At 35.7% G+C, this 19281-nt stretch overlaps 1 protein-coding gene across 1 annotated transcript; it reads right to left on the reverse strand.

Moving 5' to 3' along the window:
- Positions 1 to 2136: 2136 nt before the first annotated feature.
- On the reverse strand, positions 2137 to 8676 carry LOC105230184 (pro-resilin). Its single transcript, XM_011210809.3, has 2 exons — positions 8550 to 8676; positions 2137 to 3816 (listed from the first exon to the last, which is right to left on the reverse strand). Exons 1-2 carry the CDS (start codon positions 8553 to 8555, stop codon positions 3163 to 3165), a joined length of 660 nt encoding a protein of 219 aa, XP_011209111.2. The 5' UTR covers positions 8556 to 8676; the 3' UTR covers positions 2137 to 3162.
- Positions 8677 to 19281: the final 10605 nt, after the last annotated feature.

Below are 19281 nucleotides of genomic sequence, written 5' to 3' on the forward strand. Positions count from 1 at the left end.
ACGGTACACGGGAACAAAATGACAACAGAAGGCTGCCAGAAACTAATAAACAGCATGCCTACCAGAATAAAAGCAACCTACCAGTTCTGTAAGCAAGCTTTACTTTTGGACTGAAATACGTTTAGGTTTTTGAAAATAAGGGGGTTACCCTTTGCGTTAATAAAAAGTTTTTCTATTTGATTTTGGTTTTGTTTTCGATCAATTGTTGGAGGAACTGTTACTGCCGCTTATGAAGCGCATCCTCTTGTGTGTATGAGGAGGCAGCTACAGATGTAAGCGTTTATATATACATATATGTACGTCTGTTTATATGAGTGATTTTTTTTTATCTTTTGTAATTACTCATCGATAGTGTGGCGGGAAAATACGTATTAAGCGCTTATAACTGTTTGCCACTTCAACTTGTCCGATTGTGTAATGAGTTTGAGACTGCGCATACGCCACCGCTTGGCTCCGCTCATGCCTTGTCTTGTAGATATTTATACATATTTGATATATCGACACATAAGCTGATACAGTTAAATGCCTCTTGACATCGTTTTTGAGAGCTCAACTTTTTTATTTTGTATTTAACTGCTCATAAATTTTATTCAACTGTCAAATTTGAATTTATTGCCTCTCATTTAATGACGCTTGGAGTGTGGCCAGACCTGTTTTGACTTCTTTTCCTCTTGTCCGCCTACAAACGACGTACTTTTATGAGTTTTTCACCTTAAAAGCTCTAGCCCTTATTTCTTCTTTTTCAGAATTTTATGTTTGACAATTTTTTTTGCCTTTTATTGTGTGATATGTCTGTTATTGTAAATTTTGCTTAGTGGTTTTGAACATAAGTTTCCGGTCCGCCAACAAATTATCTACGTATTTCTAAGAGCTTTCACTCTAAAAGCTCTAGCCGCTTACTCTCTTTTTATGAAAGCTCTGGAGAAAGAGAGGTTGCCGTCTATGCCTATATTATTTAACTAATTGACAGAAGTTTAGTGTTTCAATACCAAAAAATTCCGAACTTTGACAATTGACGCAAAAATTGGCTTCAATTACATAAGTTGCTTTCTATATTATGAGATTTGAAAATAAAAACAAATATTATTAATCGAAAATCGGTTTATTGTTTTTAAAAATATTCTCAATTAAGGGCTATACACTTTTGCATATGTTTCAACAAATTCTCCAAGCACATTTGCCACTCTGATTGAGGTGTCTCCAAACTATGCTTTCTGAACACATCAACCGCCTCTTCAGTTGTCGAAAAACGTTTTCCTCTTAGTTGATCTTTTATGTAAGAGTATAAAAAGACGTCGTTCAGCACCCAGTTAGGACTTTATGGTAGATAACTCATCAAACTGTTGTCTTAAGTGCTCAAAAATGCGGTTGTTTTACACCGATACAGTATTTTTTTAACATTTATCTTGTCAAATCGTTTCAAGCCTTTATTTTGAAGAATGGACAAATTGTGTGTGATCCAACGTGAACAAATATCTATAGTTGTCTATATCTCACGATAGGTCACATGACGACCTTGCTTTATTAGTTTGCGCGCATCAGCATTAGTTTCAAGATAAACAACTGAGTTTGGACAACCTTCACAAGATTCGTCCTGACGTAATCTACGACCTCGATTGTATTTATCATACCGTCGATACGAGCACGGGTTCTTAATGGAACTTCATCGTCAAAAATTGATTTAATTCATCTATGTTCTGTTGCTCGGTTAGTCCACGTCGGAAGTTGTAAACAATAATTGCAAGAAAATGTTCACGATTTAATTCCATGTTTTTGACTGAGATGAATATTTTAAGTCACTGTAAACAACACAAAGAGCATCAAAAATGCCAAACCTTACGATAAAGTTGGGAGTTGCCACATTGCAACACCAGGGTTGCCCAATCTCGAAATATTTAAGTAGATGACGCAATTTTTTCGATTTCTTTTGAACATATAATATTTAAGAGATTTTTAAAAAATATTTTTATAAAAATTCTATTATTTTAGTTTTTTAAAAAATACTATTTTTTCGTTACATATTATGAATTTAAATTATTTGAAAATATTTTTTTTTGTTTTAAATTTATAATTACCAATTATTACCACATAATTATAAAATATTTTTGTTTTATCTTCGAAAAATGAAATCCAGGATTATTTTTTAAACTTTGTTTTATACAAAAATGCTCTTTATTGATATTTTTATGACATGCACAATTGTTCTGGCTTACACGTTATTACATTATTATCTATTGTTGTTGCTTCACAACGACAATGACCGTTTTTACATAAGTATTTTTGTTTTGTTTTTGCATTTATAATATAAAAAATCGATGATTATTATGTAAAAAGAGTATAATGAATCTCGTGGGCACACTGTGTGCTTCCTCCTAAGTTTATGGGATGCATGTGTGTGTGGATAGATGAAAGTATGTGTGTGTGTATGCTGGTATTTTATACAAATTGTATGCTTTTGTGTTGTGAGTTTTCAAAAGCTGCAGTTGAAATATACTAAAATGAGAGTGCTTATTGGCTAAGATAGATGGAGATAGCTGCTACGTTTAACGAATAACAAATTTTACAACAAGTGTGTTCCGCCGCAAAGCACTGCTGGCATTGCTGCTGCTGGTGTCTCGAGTTCTGTTGCTTTGATTTGTAGTTGTTATTTTGACGACGGCGGAAGCAAATGGCAAGTGACGGCATCGTTTGATTGATTAGTTGTCGTATGCTTTGTGGAGCTGCGTTGAAGAATCAAGTGTGTGTGTTGTTGTTGTGGCAGTTAGAAAGAGAGACACGAAAGAGGCGAGCCGATATTGTAACGGCGGGTGGTGTAATGAGATGAAAGTGAAAGCTTTTGTGCGGCGCTTTCGAAGCGTTTGCAAAGCACGCACACACCTACGTATTAAATGAAGCTTATAATCTCAACTGTTTGGCTTAAACTAACAAAGAAAACCATGAAAACGTAAAAGATGTAAAAATAACCAAAAAATTATTAAAAAACTTAAACACTTGGCGATAGGCCGCGCAAGTCACGGTAAATGCTATATAATATTTTCATCTCGCACATCCTCTCTCACGCTCTTCCTTTCTATTTCCCTACACAACGCCAAACCGCACTTGAGCTTCTGGCAAAAATCGTCTGCACTTGTTTAACGACACGCGTCCTCGGGCCTAGGCACCTTATTGGTAGCCAGCGAATTGGCCACCCTGTGCGCCACGTCCACTGGCGCCAGCATTGCCATTGAAACCGTTGTTGACCTGCTCGTAACGGATGGTGGGACGGTAGCCATGTCCATCAGCCTCGTAGTCGACGATCTGTTTGCGGCCATCGGGCAAGAGCACGTAGTAACGGCCAACAGCCAAATCACCATCGCGTTGTTCCATGTGTCCGAAATCGTTGCCGGATTCGTAGTCTTGCACGTCGTATTTGAATTCGTATTTAGCTGGACCGTATTGTTCCTCGCCACCATAACCGCCGTTGCCGCTGCCGCTGCCATAGCCGCCATTACCGCCTTGCTGCTTGGAGAAGATGGCACCGGTCAGAGCAGGGGTACCATATTGCGAGCTGGGCGCAGCTGGAGCACCGTATTGTGAGCTAGGTGCACCGGCAGCGGGCGCGCCATAGCTGGTGCTGGGTGGAGCGCCAGCAGCGCCGCCGCTACGTTGTGGTGGCAGGTAGTTGCTGGAGGGCGACTGGAATGACTGGGTGGGCGGCAAGTATTGGGATGAGGGTTGTTGACCACCTTGGTTGGGGGGCAAGTATTGGTTTTGGGGCACTGGTGGTTCGGCACGGGCGAGCGAGACGCAGGCAAGGAGAGCTATCGTTGCGAAGCACTGTGTGAATGAAAACAAGTAAAAAAATAAAGAATTAGCAAATTCCAATAGTTACAACTGGCACAGTTAAGCAGTTAAGCTTGTGCTTTGATAGCTTAATTAAAATTTAGTAACCCTTTACGCATGCAAATGTGTGTTCTCAAGCATTTAATGTGCTTAAAAGTTACTACATTATTGTCGAAATAGCCAATTAAGCGCCGCCCACTCGCTTATCTGCTGCACAAATCTTGCACGGCGCATTTTCAATTAACATTTATAACCCATTGTGGCTTAAACTCGACGTTATTGTCTGCCTAATTGTATTACATGAAAATTCATAAACTTAATTAACATTTGCCTTTGGGCGAATATGAGGCAAATCTGCACGAGAAGACGAAAAAAAAGGCAAACTACTCAAAATACTACACGTGAACGCTGTCAAACAAGTGCAAACAATGGCAATTAAGTTGTCAGATCTAATCTAATAAATCTGTCAGATGCGCAGCGATAACGTGCCTAAGACGCCGCAAAGACACCCAGGCCGACTACAGCGCCGCCGCCACAGCGTCTCCGCATTCAACTGCTATGACGGCAGTGCGGCGTTCGGCTGGCAAACTAGAACTGCGCCGCGCAGTGAGTGAGCCGGAACGCTCGCGGCAATTCGCATGCGCTGTGCAACTTGTAATTAGAGGAAATTAACATTTTATGCATGACGATGACAGTTGTCAGTCCATGCGCTGCAGCGGCGCGGTGTGTGCGCGCGAAATGGAGAAGCTGCACAAAGGACTAAGCGCGCAGCCGCAGTCAAGCCAAAAGCGACAATCACCTGTTGATGCTCTGCAAGCGCCGCTAAATCGAAACGTAGCAATTGGTTGCTGTTGCTGCGCATGCTAATGCGCTGTTGCATTTCGTAGGCTTGCGACAGCGTCCCAGCGGCATCGCGCATTTGAATGAGCGATTGCAAAATTTTGACTATTTTCAAACTTTTTTTGCCTTGTCGCCGAGAATTTGGGTAGGAAATAAGTTGGATTTCACAGCAACGGCGCGACAAATTGTAAATGCTGGCAATTGGGTCGCCAAGCAATGTGTATGAAGCAAGAAATGCAGCGCGTTGAGGCGGCGGCGGTGCCATTGTATAAGTGCAATGTTGCAAAGCGCCAGGCAGTTGCTGAAGCCAGCTGAAGTTTGTATGCAGATTTTGTGCTTACGCGCATCGTAGTGGAAAATAATATTAGAAAAAATGCTAATTATTTTATATTTGCGTTATTGCATTTGTTGCAGCTTGTGACTGCTGGCGGGCTAATTAAAGCCGCCGCCGCATATGACAACTTTGCTGCGGCTAAGTCGAGAACATATGCCGTAACTGCTTCGTTCATCTTAATTTATTGCACTGCCGTTATCTGCTGCTACACGTTCTGGGAAATACAATTAAAGCGAAAAACGTTATGTGGCAATAGCTGTAATTGAGCGCTGCTCTGCTGCCACAGTTTGTGGTTGCAACTCAAACGCGAAATATTACAAATTTGAAAGCGGTGCTTCATTAGTTGCCGCAACTGGCAATGCGCTTTAATGAGGAGCTTACCAAAAACAATTTTCGGCAGCATAAGCCTGAGTCTTTGCGTATTTGCAGCGTTTTTATTGCAACGTTCGTGCGAATGGTGAACGTGTAGCATTCTAATAAGTGCGGCAAGGTCTGAAGTTGCAAGCAACCGCGCTAACATCTTCTGCGCCGTTAGTTGTCATTCTTAATTGAAAGTTGACCATGCGTTCGGCTGCGTACGTGCTGCCGTAGTTTTTTGCCTGCGGCCATATAAATCATTTTGATGACCATCAGCGATGTGTTGATTTGTGATTGCTTATGACTGCCACTGGCTGACAAGCGGCAGTTATAGTTTTTGTTTTTATGACGCTTTTTGTGTTCTCTTTACATGTTTTTTTTTCAGTTTTGCTTTTTATTTCTGCGCTATTTTATGTTGATTAACTGATAAATTGTTTCGAGCAAGCGTTAATTGTGTTGGCAAAATATTTTTATTGCTGCTTAAGTGAATGATTTTAACACTAACGGCGGTAATATGTATAGTTAGTGCGAGAAAAACGTCTTCATTGCATAAGGCGGCTGATTTCAGCAGATAAAAATCGTGGCGCCTCAGTTTGACAACTTTTATTATAACAATCATCGATATTTATAATTATATGGCTCGTGTTTAGCAAGATTGGATTTTTATAGATAATAAACAAATTTGAAATAAAAATCCTAAATTATAACACTTCCATAACAAATATCGAAAATGGCGCCAAATCACATTATGTGAAAGTGTTTTCGAAACATTTTGCAAACAGCTTTGATTTTTGAAAAATGCACTTAAATAGTACAATCAGCATATATTTCGCTTAAAATTTTGTAAAAAGTGCTCATAAATCAATAAATCATTTGTTAGGGGAGCTGTGTTCCACTTATGCGCAGCTACCGAAACTCAACTCCGCCGAAGTCGCTGCTTAAGTCTTTCGTTTGCCCTGCCACACACGCCAGCCGTGTATAACTGATTGAATTTCGGCGTGAAAAATTCAAACATAAATATTATACAAACAAAAACCGTTGGAAAAAGTAACTGTGACATGCTATTTATTGCAAGGCGGTCGGCGAAAATCAGCAGCGAAAAAAGTTTAAGCATTTTAACGCCTCAAGACGAATGGCTTGTCAAATTAAGCGCCATGCATGTTTCGTATATCAGCTGAGTGCAGACGAAAGTGTGTATAAAAGTATTAAAAGAAGTAATTGTTTCTATAAAACTGTTTGTTAGAGTGGAGGGGAATATAAGCGTTGCTTGGCCATTGGCTCTTGCAGCAACTTAAAGATCTTTTAATGACTTCTGCTGCCGAGTTTACTTCAAGCAATAACTGTAAGTTGCTGTGTATGCAGGAAGCGGGTAATTTTAAGTTAAGTTGTTGCTTTTTCTTAAAAAAGAGTTCAGATTAGAATAAACATATGAATGCTAATCAATATGTTTTGAGATGTTTGAACTTTGGTTTGCTGCATGATTTTGCTTAATTAACTTTAGATTTTCTAATTTTTATTTCAATAAAACTAAAAGCTGCAATAATTATAAGTTTCAAATTAAATTTCTGTAAGAATAAAATATTTAATCGACTAAAAATATTTTTTTTTTTAATTTTTTTTAATTTTTTTTTTTTAATAATTTAAAAATATTTTCTTGGTTTATTATTTAGAAAAAAAATATTAAAAAATCATGTTTTTATTTAATTATGGAAAATTGTATTTTACAAAAAATATTAATAATATTTTAGAACTTAAAAAAATTCGATTAAAATAAATTTAACAAATTATTTACAAAACCTTATTCATGAAAAATTAATTTTTTTTTTCAAAATTTGGATACAAATTTACAAAAAATAACAAAATAATTTAATTTAAAAAACTAATATTTTTCAAAAAAAAATGTCTTGGTATTTAACCAATTATTTACAAAAACTGAAATAATTATTTTTTTATTCAAAGTTTGTATAAAAATATACAAAAATATTTAATTTAAAAAAATAATATTTAAAAAAGTATTGGTTGCAAGTTATTGTCAAAAACTGAAATTATTTTTTTTTTTCAAAATTTGGATAAAGATGTACAAAAATTAGCAAAAATATTTTAACACTTTATAAAAATAATTTTTTTTTTTCAAAAAATTCGTGATATTTAATAAATTCCTACCAAAAACTAATTCTTGAAAAATAAAATTATTTTTCTTTATGTTTCACGATTTTAAAAAAATTTGTAATTATGTAACTTGTCTTACACTTGTTGTTTTCAACAGGTTTGTTGCTTAAGTCTTTTGTATTGTCATTTTTTTTGAAAATTTATTTAGAGCTTTACGATAGAAAGTATTAAATAGGAATACAAAATTATGTTGAAAATAGTTTTTTTAAATATTTTTTTTTAATATTTTTTTATTTTAAACTTTAAATTTATTTGCAAAATTATAATGTTAAAAAAATTAAAAAAATAATAATTTTTATGTCCTAGAACACTGTAAATTTTTTAATAAATTTTTGAAATTAAAAAAAATAAAATTTCAGAAAAAATAAATTTTATGAAAAAATTTTAAATTGTAATGTTGAAAAAAATAATTTTTTAGAAATTAGAAAAAAATAAATTTTATAAAAAAATTTTAAATTGTAATGCTAAAAAAATAATAATTTTTGAGTGTAAGAACGCTATAAAGTTTTTAATAAATTTTATAAAAACTAAATTATGTAAGAAAAAATCAAATTTTAATGTTGAAAAAATTAAAAAAAAAAAATTATTTTTAGTTGAAAGAACACTATAATTTTTTAATAAATATTTGCAATTAAAAAAATTGTTTAGAAATTTTATAAAATATAAATTTTATAAAAAAATTTAAAATTTTTATGAAAACTGAATGATATAAATACGATTTCCAATTTGCTCTTTGAGTTCGCCTGCTGTAACGAGTCATTATTTCTTTTAAAACACCTTTTGCTTTATTACACGCAATACTTCAAAACAAATTGACTTTTGCGATGTCTCCCTAAAGCCAGCAAACCCTTTTTACACATTTATGTCAATGATGTCCTTCGAAAACTCTAAAAATTTCCCAGCACACAAATTGCTGACAGCACTGTGAGACACTTGCGCTTTGTCGCAAATAAAATATATTTTTTAAATATTTTTGTTTTATAAATTATTTTGAAAACTGTTCTTTTGTATTATTGTGTTGGCGTACCTTCATTTTGTATATTCACTTGTTTGGGTTTTGAATTATCACACACAAAAGTTGTTTAGCTACTTAGCTGTTTGTTCTTCTTGCGAAGATGGTTGAATTGAATTTGATACTGAAACAGTTTCGTAGGCCACTATTTATATTGTTTGAAACAAATAGTAGTGCAGTTAGCAGTTAGCAGCTAGCAGCAGCCAGCTGGCTGCGGCAGGCGAAGAGGCTGCCGAAAGCGTTAGCCCAAAGTGGCAGAAGGCAGAGGCGGCAGCGGCATGAACAAGTGCGCCACATGGCGGGGTGCAAGGGTGCTGCGGTGGCCGTGCTTAGGGAAGAGCAACAGATAACATTAAGAAGGCAAAATTGCGCGCCAAATTTTTTCAAAAACTACAACAAAAAGGCAGGCAACACAACAACGGCGAGACAGCTTAGAAACTAAACTTGTGCTTAGCTACATGCCAGCAAGCAAAAATTAATTGTATCCGGAGAGCAAATGAGCAAGATGTGTAGAAGTACAAATGTGCAACAACAACGAGCTTGAAATGAAAAGTAAGCGGCAAAAATGCGAGAGCACAGCGGCGCTGAGGTTGTGCAGATCGAAGTGGCAAGCGGCAGCAATGTGATTTGAGCGGTTGGAAGAGCGCTGGCGGCTGCAGCGAGCTCGCGCGGAACATTAGCAACAACAACAACAACAAATAATAACAAAAACAACTTTTGACGTACGAAGAAGCAACCATGGTAACTGCTGAGCTCACAGCTAATGTTGGTTGTTGCTGCTTTTGCCACTGCCACTGCTTGTGCTGTTGTTGTTGTTGTTAGCATCGCCAAAACAACAGTCAAAGGTACAAAACAATAAACACTTGAATAATAGTTGGCGGCAACAACACCAAAACTCATTCGCAAATGTGCGCAACAACACAATGTGCGCTGCTTGAAGGCGCAAACACAAACAACAACAAGGGCATATAAAGCACGCTGCCGCTTGGTAATGATGTTGCTGATGCAGAGCAATAAACAGTTACCATTATAGTCGAGCGCTGCTGGCCATTGTCGTTGTTTGCATTTGCGCTTCAGTTTCATTTTTAGGTTTATGTGAACCACACACACACACACGCGCGGCCGCCACTTGGCGTACAGTGCTTCCACCATGAATGGGTGCAAATTTTTGTGAGTTTCTGCTTCTGAGTTTTTGGCAGGAAACATTGTTGCTTTCGTGCGTTGCGTTTAGTGGCTTTTTGTTTTTGTCGCCCTGCGACGGAGGATGCGGCGAAAGGCGTTTCGAATGCGTGCGAACACGAAAACTCCTTCAAAGTCTTCGCACGGCAATAAAATTAAATATGCTTTTGTTTAGAGTTGGAGTGGTTTTGTTGAGGGTGATCGGTGATCTCATTAAAACTATTGCGTTTCTTTAAAAATTAATAAAATTTTATTATTTTTTGTGGAAAAAATTGGTTAGTCGAAAAAGTCTCTTCGTATTTTGTCAATAGATATCGTTGCAGTTGTATAGCTCCAGTGCTACCAATTGAATTGTGTCATACCATGTTTATAGTGTTGGAAAGGTGAGACTTTAGGCTTCATATAAACCAAAAAAAAAAATAAATCGGGGAAATTGAAAGAAAGTTACAGCTGTTCGAAAATGAGCGAAAATAATGAAGAAATTCGCTATCTTTTGAAATTTTTGTACAAAAAAGGAAGAATGCCATGCAAGCCACCAATGAAATTTGTGAAGTTTACGGAGACGATGCTGTATCAGTTCGTGTAGCACAACAATGGTTCGCTCGCTTCCGTTCCGGAAATTTCAATGTGAAAGGTAGACCTCGCTCTAGTCGACCTATCGTTGAAAAAGTCGATGAAATTATGGAAAACATTGACCAGGACCGTCACATAAGCAGCCATGACGTCGCTAAGGAACTTAGCATTCATCAACAGACGGTTTTGATCGACTCAAAAAAGCCTGGCTACAAAAAAAAGCTCGATGTTTGGGTACTCCATGAATTGCCTGTGAAAAATTTAATGGACCGAATTAACATTTACGATTCTTTGCTGAAACGAAATGAAATCAAATCATTTCTGTAGCAAATGGTAACAGGAAACTAAAAGTGGATCAAATACGACAATAATGAGCGAAAAAGATCATTGTTCAAGCGTGGTGAAGCTCAACAAATGGTCGCAAAGCCAGGATTGACGTCACGAAACCCTATATATTGACCTCCATCTTAATAAGCTTAGATCAATTTTTCCTCAGAAAACACTATGAATTGCACTACCTAGATGCCATAGGACACAAAGAAAGAACAAAGGATGCAGTTAGCGCCCAAAAATTTCAAAATTTTGTTTATTTGTTAAATTTTCTAATTTTTTTTATCAACTCAGTGATTCAACATGGTTTTCATGGAACATATTTCAGTGCTTCAATTCTTTTCAGCAAAGAATGGACTAAATAAATGCTCAAAACAGCCAACAAAGATTCTTTTTCTAATAATCTTTAGTTGCCACACAGGCAGCATAAGCACGCAGGAATCATAACATCGTCAGCATGCAGCAAAAGCATTAGTTTACGCGTCCGCTGAGACAAAAGCCAAGCACAAATGCCAAATGCCGATACGACGTATGAAAAATAATAAAAAGTAATCATATTCGCAATATGAGAGCAACAATGTGTGCACTTGTTTATGTGACTACGTGCAGCGCTTCACATTTGTTAATAAGCTTTACACCGTTTTTAATTTGCGGACTGCGCTCGCGAACGCAAACAACGGTGCGTGTGTGTGTGTGGTGGTGGCTCAGCAGAACGCTCATTCATCAGTCCAACTCCACTTAGCGGCATTTGTGCTATTGTTGTTGCCAACAGTAAAGCATGCGCTGCGCCTGTTGTTGCTTCAGCTGTTTTGCCTGCTAACAAATTAAAAGTTTCATTCATTTGTAATTAATGTGCTCGTATATTCATTTGCATGTTGTTGTTGTTGTTTTAGCTTCATATTGCTGATGCTGCTGACTCGCTTGTGTTGCCGCAGCGTTTTCGCTCTCATAACTTCGTCGCGAGCGAAACTAGTGCACAGCTGACTGTTTGCGATTTCATGTGTACTCTCTCTCAGTTTGTTAGAAAATATTGTTTAGCGCTCGGCTTGTGTGCACAGTCGCTCTTTCATACTCGGCATGCTGTGTGCGCTGAGCAGCTCGAACAATTGCTGCGGTATTTCACTCATACGCCGTGTGCGCCACTAACGTTGTTAACTGCTGTCAGTGCTATCAGTCTTGCCGAGTTGCTGACACAGTTTGGAGCTGCTATTACAGACATCTTGATTTAGTTTTTGAATTTGGATAGTTTTTCGGCGCTTGGGAAAACTATGAAATTGAGGAGTTTTGGTTGGAAGAAAAGATTCTTAGAGTTAACCGGTGGTTAAAGTAGAGTAATAGTGAAAAATTAGCCTTTTTATATATTTAAAAAAAAAAGAAAAATGTTTCAACATTTGGAACCATTTTCTCAATGTGGGGTTTGCAGTCTTCCGTCAGTTGAGTCTTGGTTAATTTAACCAAGATTTCTTCGTTCGTTAAAGAACATTTTTTTTAAGCAGAACTTATTTGTCAGATGATTGCAACAAGTTATTGAGAAAATAGTCTTTTGAGCAAGAAGTAAACGTTGTCAAGGCATTTTTAGTTCAGTTAGTGCTATAACTTCACTAGTTTAGTGGCAACCAGGGGTCCGAATAATGTATTAAAAAATAATTATTTAACTTTTAATCCTGCATACCGGATCGAAAAATAAAATAAGTAAATGTTAATACCACATAAAAATAAAAATAAAAATATAAACAAATTTAATCACGCATACCGGATTCAAAAACAATAAAAAATAATCCCAAAAATCAATTAAAAATTAATTTTTAATTTTTTAAACGTTTTTTTTTAATTAAAAAATTTTTCCAGTTTTTGGGATTATTATTTTTTTTAAATTTTTTTTGAAAATAAATTTTTAATTTTTTTTTTTGACAAGTAAGCTGTTTCCCTGCAGGATAAATAAACGTAATATAGATTGGGGGTTGATTTCACAAAAAAAAAATATTTATTTGAAAAATTTTGGAAAAAAAAATATTTTTTTGAAAAATCGTTAAAACAATATTTTTTTAATGAAATACATACTTAAACTGTTAAAATTTATATAATAATTTGCCAATGTTTTTTTAAGCAAATTTTTTAAAGCAACTGTATTATCATTTTTTATAAAAAAATTGTAACTAAAAAATTCACAACCTTTGGTGACAAAAAATGACAAGTAAGCTCTTTCGCAGCAGGTTTAATTAACGTAGTTTAGGTGGGGGGTTGATATCGCATATAAAAAAAATAAATTTTTTTTTCCACAATTTCTGGACTTTAAAAAATTTAAAAAAAATATTTCTTTAATAAAATACATAAATACGGTTAAAATTTATAAATTAATTTTCCCAATATTTTTATTTAAAAAATTTTTAAAGCAATAGGATTGTCAGTATTTATTAAAAAAATTGTAAAAACAGCAACCCTAGAAAAATTAATTTTTTTTTTATTTAAAAAAATCTTTTTTTTATAAAAATGCATAGTTAAAAAACTTAACATTTATATCGTCACCTGAAATGCAAAATAACGTATCATCAAAAAAATCGAAATTGAGTGTCTTATTGATTACGCTTCACTAATTCAAATTATATACATAATATTACATATATTCAATATTTTCTGGTGCTGCGGTCATATATAAACCAGTCTTAACAAATATTAATATTTTGTTTCACTCATGTTCGATTTTATTTCGTGTTTCATTCATGCCACTGTAAATTTCTGAAAATGTTGTTACGCAATAATTCTATACATTTTTAAAGCATCAGGATTGGTATTTTTTTATATTCTAAAATATTTTCTGCTTAATTTTTTTGTAAGATTCACTTTCAAAAATAATTATATTGTTCGTAATTTTCGTTTTTTTTTGGAAAAAAATCATTTTTAAAATATTTTCGGGATAATTTTGATTTTTTTTAGCAAAATTTTTTTAGACTATTTTTTTTATATTTTTTTGTAATATTTTTTTTTTATAAAATAATTAAATTTTTAAATTTCTACTTTATTATTAATTAATTTTTTAGTAATAATTTTTTCTCATAAAATATTCAAATTTTCATATTTCCACTCATTAAAATTTCACGAAGCTTGAACGCCATTCTTGTAGTTTTTCAAAAAAAAATTAAATATTTGCTATTATGAAATGTTACCATTCTAAATTTCCACAGCCGCGCATTCACACGCTTCTTAATGTCACTCGCGTGCATTGAAGCACAAATCCGCACACTTATTGCCACGAATTGCGCAGAGCGCATGCGTGCGCCACACAAATATGCATAAGTGCAAATAGATCATTTAAAAATACATTTAATTTTTTTATTAACCGCAAGATGCTCATTTGTGCCGCCAACGACACGCAATGCCCGCGCCTGCAACATAACAATGGATGTCATAAAAACGTACAAATATTTGTGCTGAGCAAATAAGCGTAGAGGGTGTTGAGGCCGCCAGCCGCGACCGAACAATAACGGTTTATTGTGCTTCCAACTATCGGCGCCGGCTGCACATTGTGCGGTGTGCGGTTATGCGTGCGAAGTGTAATGCGAGTTGGCGCACAAAAGACTCAAGCAACGAACTTGACTCTGTTCGACGCGCTTCTGAGCGCGGCTTGGCAAATATTGACGAAAAATATAACAGAATATGCCGCAAAAATCGACGAATAAGAAGCGCGTATTTATGAAATTGCAAAATCTTGCAAGAAAAAATGATTGCTGGTAAACAATACTAATAAGCAACAATAACTGCACATTCAAAGAACGCAATTATGGTGCGCCATAGTAGCAACAAGCAAACAGCAACATATTGGTGGAAAACGAACAGACGTTAATTTGACGCAATTCGCACACGAACGCGGCACACTGCGCTCACGGCAGCTGAAGGCGCTGGCAGTTATGGTGGCAGCATTCATTATTTTGGCGGCTGCGCGCGGTGCGTCTCGCATTGAGAATCGAAATTGAAAATTTTGCAACTGCCTAAAATGAATTCGCAAAAAGATTGGGGCATTCGAAAGAAATAAATGCACGTACGCGCGTCTTTTTTCGGAGACTATTAATGAATGGCTGGCAAGAACAACAATGGGCTGCACAATCACCGATCGGCGACACACGCTGTCAGTGCATCGATTGAAGACGAGCGGGCCGTGCCGTTGAGTTGGCGGCCTTTTTGGATGCACACTACGGTCAGCTCATCATGGAGGCTGTTGCAGCTGTTGTTGTGCACTTCACTCTGTTGCTGGTGATGGGCGCGCGGCGGCAGCGGTGCACTTACTGCTCGGCGGCTGCTCGACGGCTGCTGGCAGTTAGCGCGTGGCTCACCCGCTGCCGGTCATTCTTGGTACGCTTCGCTACGTCGACTGAAGGTTTGGCTGTTTTAAGGCGCGCGAACCAAATGAGATTTTAGCCGCCAACTGAGCTGCCTTGTTTTTTGCTACATTTTGCGAGTTTTTGAAATTGAAATTATAAATGTAAAAAAGCGAAAAGCGGCGGCATTGTGCAATGCGGCGTGGAATTGTTTATGCATCGCAAGAGTGTTTGCATGCTGATGAGTTCATGCGCTGCTCGCCGGGTTACTGTAACATGCGCTAGACGCTTTGGACGCTTTGTTGCTCGGCAGTCACAGCCAAAGGCCGCTTAGCGCAGCGTACTTTTGCTCGAATTTAGCATTTGTTTTTATTTCTGTGTCTACGTTTCTGTTCTGTTATGATTTTATGAGCAACGCCACCGTTTGTATGTCTTGTATGTGTGTAGGCTGTTGCTTGCTGTTGCACCGTTTTATTGTTCTAGACAAAAAATTTATGAACACATTTTATTGCCTCCACCGCTTTGCGAAATTTCGCTGGCATCGCACCTAGGCCAAGTTGCAAGTGTGCACAGGTTCACATATGTATATCGTGAGCGGTTGTTTGACCCAGCTGCGTTAAAGTAATAGCTATAAAAAATTACTTAATAACTGTAAGAATTCCTAATTATCCATGGCTATAAACACATTCACATTAACATTAGTTGTATTGCGGTGTGGTAATATTTTAAATATAAACAAATTAAGTCTTGTTTTCAGGTTGGGTAAATGTGGGTATCTTCACACGATCTCTAATGCTGCATTATTGCCGAAATTGCTTAATTATGAGTGAATAACAGGCGTTGGTAGGAGGGTTCTTACAACAGCTATGTGTGGGAATGATAGTAATGCAAGATTTTAATAGTTATTGTACTAAAAATGGAGTTTAATATGTTAATAAAAATTGTTTAATAAATAAAGTCTTATTTTAAGTAACTAATTTATTTTATTTTAAGGGGAAACATTTGAAAATTTCTTCGCTACAAATCAACTTGAAACTTATTTTTGATTGCTTGGATCAATCTGATAAATTTTTTATAGTAAAATGTAGAATTAATCGTTGGACCAGGCTGCAGTAGCTCAAAGTAGATGTTTCCTTTCCAATCCCACCAAACACTCAGCATAACCTTTCGAGGCATTAATCCTGACATTGCGACCATTTGTTGAGCTTCACCACGCTTGGACCATGATCTTGTTCGCACATTATTGTTGTATTTGATCCACTTTTTGTCTCCTTTTACGGTCGATTTCATTTCGTTTCAGCAAAGAATCGTTGATGTTAATTCGATCCATAACATTTTTCACAGACAATTCATGTGGTACCCAAACATCGAGCTTTTTTTTGTAGACAGCCTTCTTTAAATGATTAAAATCCATTGGATGATGAATGTTAAGCTCCTTAGCGATGTCATGGCTGCTTATGTGATGGTCCTGGTCAATCTTTTCCATAACTTCATCGACTTTTTCAACGATAGATCGACTAGAACGAGGTGCATCTTTACATCGAAATTTCTATACACGAACTGATACAGCATCGTCTCTTGGATTTCTTCAAAATTCAAATTCAAAGAGAAATTAAGCTTTCCCATGCTTTACAGAATATTTTACCAACTAGTAAAAATACAGTTATGGCATTCTGAAACGTTTTTTTTAATTACCAAAGGTGCTATAGCTATAGCATCATAATTTTGCGCGCATGCGTCTAACTTCTTGCAATTAAACTTGAAACTGAGCGCTTGCCGCGCTAGTTTACCTTAGCTTAATTCAGTTTTTCTAATTTTTTATTGCGCTAATTAAGCGTTTAAAGCAAGGCGCAGCAAACGTTATATGCCTTATGGTGTGCAGGCTTGTCGCTTAAGTCTTTAGTTTATAAGCTATACCACAAATGCCGGAGCAGCGAGCAAATGCGAAGACTCATTTACTGTCGGTATATGTGCAAATATTTGTAATATGTGTTTTCTCTGCGTAATTTGGCACTTACTTCAATTACTATTCGCACATTATGAGCCCTTAAATGAAAAATTTAGTGCCATTTTAAGGCCTTTTTAGTCGAACAAGTTTTATGGCAATGCAAATTTGGCAGCGTCAAGGTCACACGTGCAGAAAAATCGTTGGGTTTTCATTGCTAAGATTTTGAATTCATTTTAAACTAAAAAAGATGATTGTTATATCAGCGCATAAATTCTCTTTATACTACAATAAGTATTAAAAATTATATAAAAAAAAATCATGGTAGATTGAAAACCATCGGAAGCGAAATATAAAATAGCAAACATTAAGGGAAAAATAAATAATTTAAGGGAATAATAATCTACGCGGTCTAAGGTTGAGAAAAGAAATGTGAGGAGCGTGGCTGAATTTTTAAGGGTTAGGAATGATTTATCTCGATTTCTGGCAAAACTACCAGTCTTATAGCAAAAAGTTATACGGCAATGTTGTAGGTAATAAATAGGTCTATAACTTTAGAGTACACACTTTTTTCAGATAACCTCAAATTTTGTGTGAAAAATTCACATAACCAAATGTTTGGGTTTTTTTTTATTTTTATCTTCTAGAAAAAAATTATTTGAAGAAAATTAGTCGAAACTTACCTTCTTATGTCCCAGACATAATGTATATTTTTTCAAATATCGGAAAAAACCCTAATCAAAATATCTTAAGTCAAAATATCACATTTTTATAAAAAGTATGTAGCCGTTTCGCCGGTTTGAGATATACCGTTCCTAACTCTTAAAAATTCAGCTTTTGTTTAGTGGCTATTTTATGTTATTTCGTTTTTTTTTTTATAGAAAAAAAAAATGATTTTGTTAAAAGAAAAATATTAATTATCACTAACACTGACTGGCACTAAAAAATCACAGTAATTGAAGTTTCCTCTATATTTTATGGCTGTAATAACATTAAAATTACTGTATTTCATTTGTGATAATCTTAAATTACTTTGTAATTACATTTGTAATCAGATTGTTTTAGGCTTAAGAAACTAATTTAATCTTGAACTTCACCTTACAACAACAGAATACTTATTATAAAAATACTAAAGATAACAAGATAACTTACGATTTGTGACTCCAAAAACAACAACTATACATTTTTGCCAATTTAATTAAGCAAATAATTAAAGCAGTCCCAAAGAAAAACACACGCATATACACATTTAGGCAACTCAACCTATGAGTTACCTAATAACCGATGCCAGCTGATTGTTTTTCCTTTGTTTTTGTTGTTGCCTTTGCCTTTGCCTTTTTTGTATTTGCTTGCATCACATAACGTCCATATGGCGAGCATGCTTACATCATAACTTCTTACTGTAGGTTTTAGCACTCGATATACTGTAATGACAGTCGGTGCCACAGGTGATGCGCCCACAGTCGCTTTGCTTAGAAAAATGTTAAATAATTTGTAAAAATTAAAGAAAAAAGAAACGAAAATGGAAAACTATAAAAAATAACTACACAACTTTTGCCATTCTATGTATTACTCATGGCTGCTTCGGCGCTGAAACTGCTGTGTTTGCTGTAGTTGTTGCACTGCTGTGTTTATTCAGTGTTGCTGTAATTTTTCAGCGCTTGTTGTTGTTTCGTTTGCCTTCAAAAGCTGCAATGCGCCGCGATTGAACCGCATTCGTCACGACCCTTCTCCATTTCGGCGCATTTTGTCATTGGTACGTGTGTGTTTTGTCACCAAGTAATTTGCAAACGGATGCTCTTCATTTGCCTCATGTGCTCAGCTCAGCTTACCTCGGCTCACTCTGCGCGGCATCGAGAATAAATCTGCACACAAACAAAGGCAAGTGCTTTTAATGACAAATTGTTTAGAATTTTTCACAAAAAATCAGCAATTTTGGCTGCGACAAATTGGTTTACGTGCAACACGGGCCAAGCGACACGAAGCGGATATTGAATTGCCTGCCAGTGGAGTGGGGTTAGGGCCTGCTCGAAACTCTGGTGGATAATTAATGCACATGTGTAAGTCTAGCTATGTATGTATGTACATTTTATGCATACATACATTTTACTGAGTGGAATGGTTTGCAATTTTTAAGTTTTAGGAACTATTAGAGATACGTTTTTCTTGCAAAAAAATTAAAGCTCTTGTTGCTTTTGTTGTAGAAATGCGAGTTGTGTTCAATATTACAGACTAAATATTGCAGCTATCACCGTAATTTGCGCATTTAGTAATGAAAACGTTAGTTTCTCTTGATATATTTCATATGCTGTCAATATTTCATTCACCACGCGTGTCAATTTTTAATTCTCAACTGGTTTATAAAATAGTTAGAAACTGCCAAGAGCTGCGAAATATAACAACTATG

The sequence above is a fragment of the Bactrocera dorsalis genome, chromosome 3 (genome assembly GCF_023373825.1).
Source record: "Bactrocera dorsalis isolate Fly_Bdor chromosome 3, ASM2337382v1, whole genome shotgun sequence".
Lineage (NCBI taxonomy): Eukaryota > Metazoa > Arthropoda > Insecta > Diptera > Tephritidae > Bactrocera > Bactrocera dorsalis.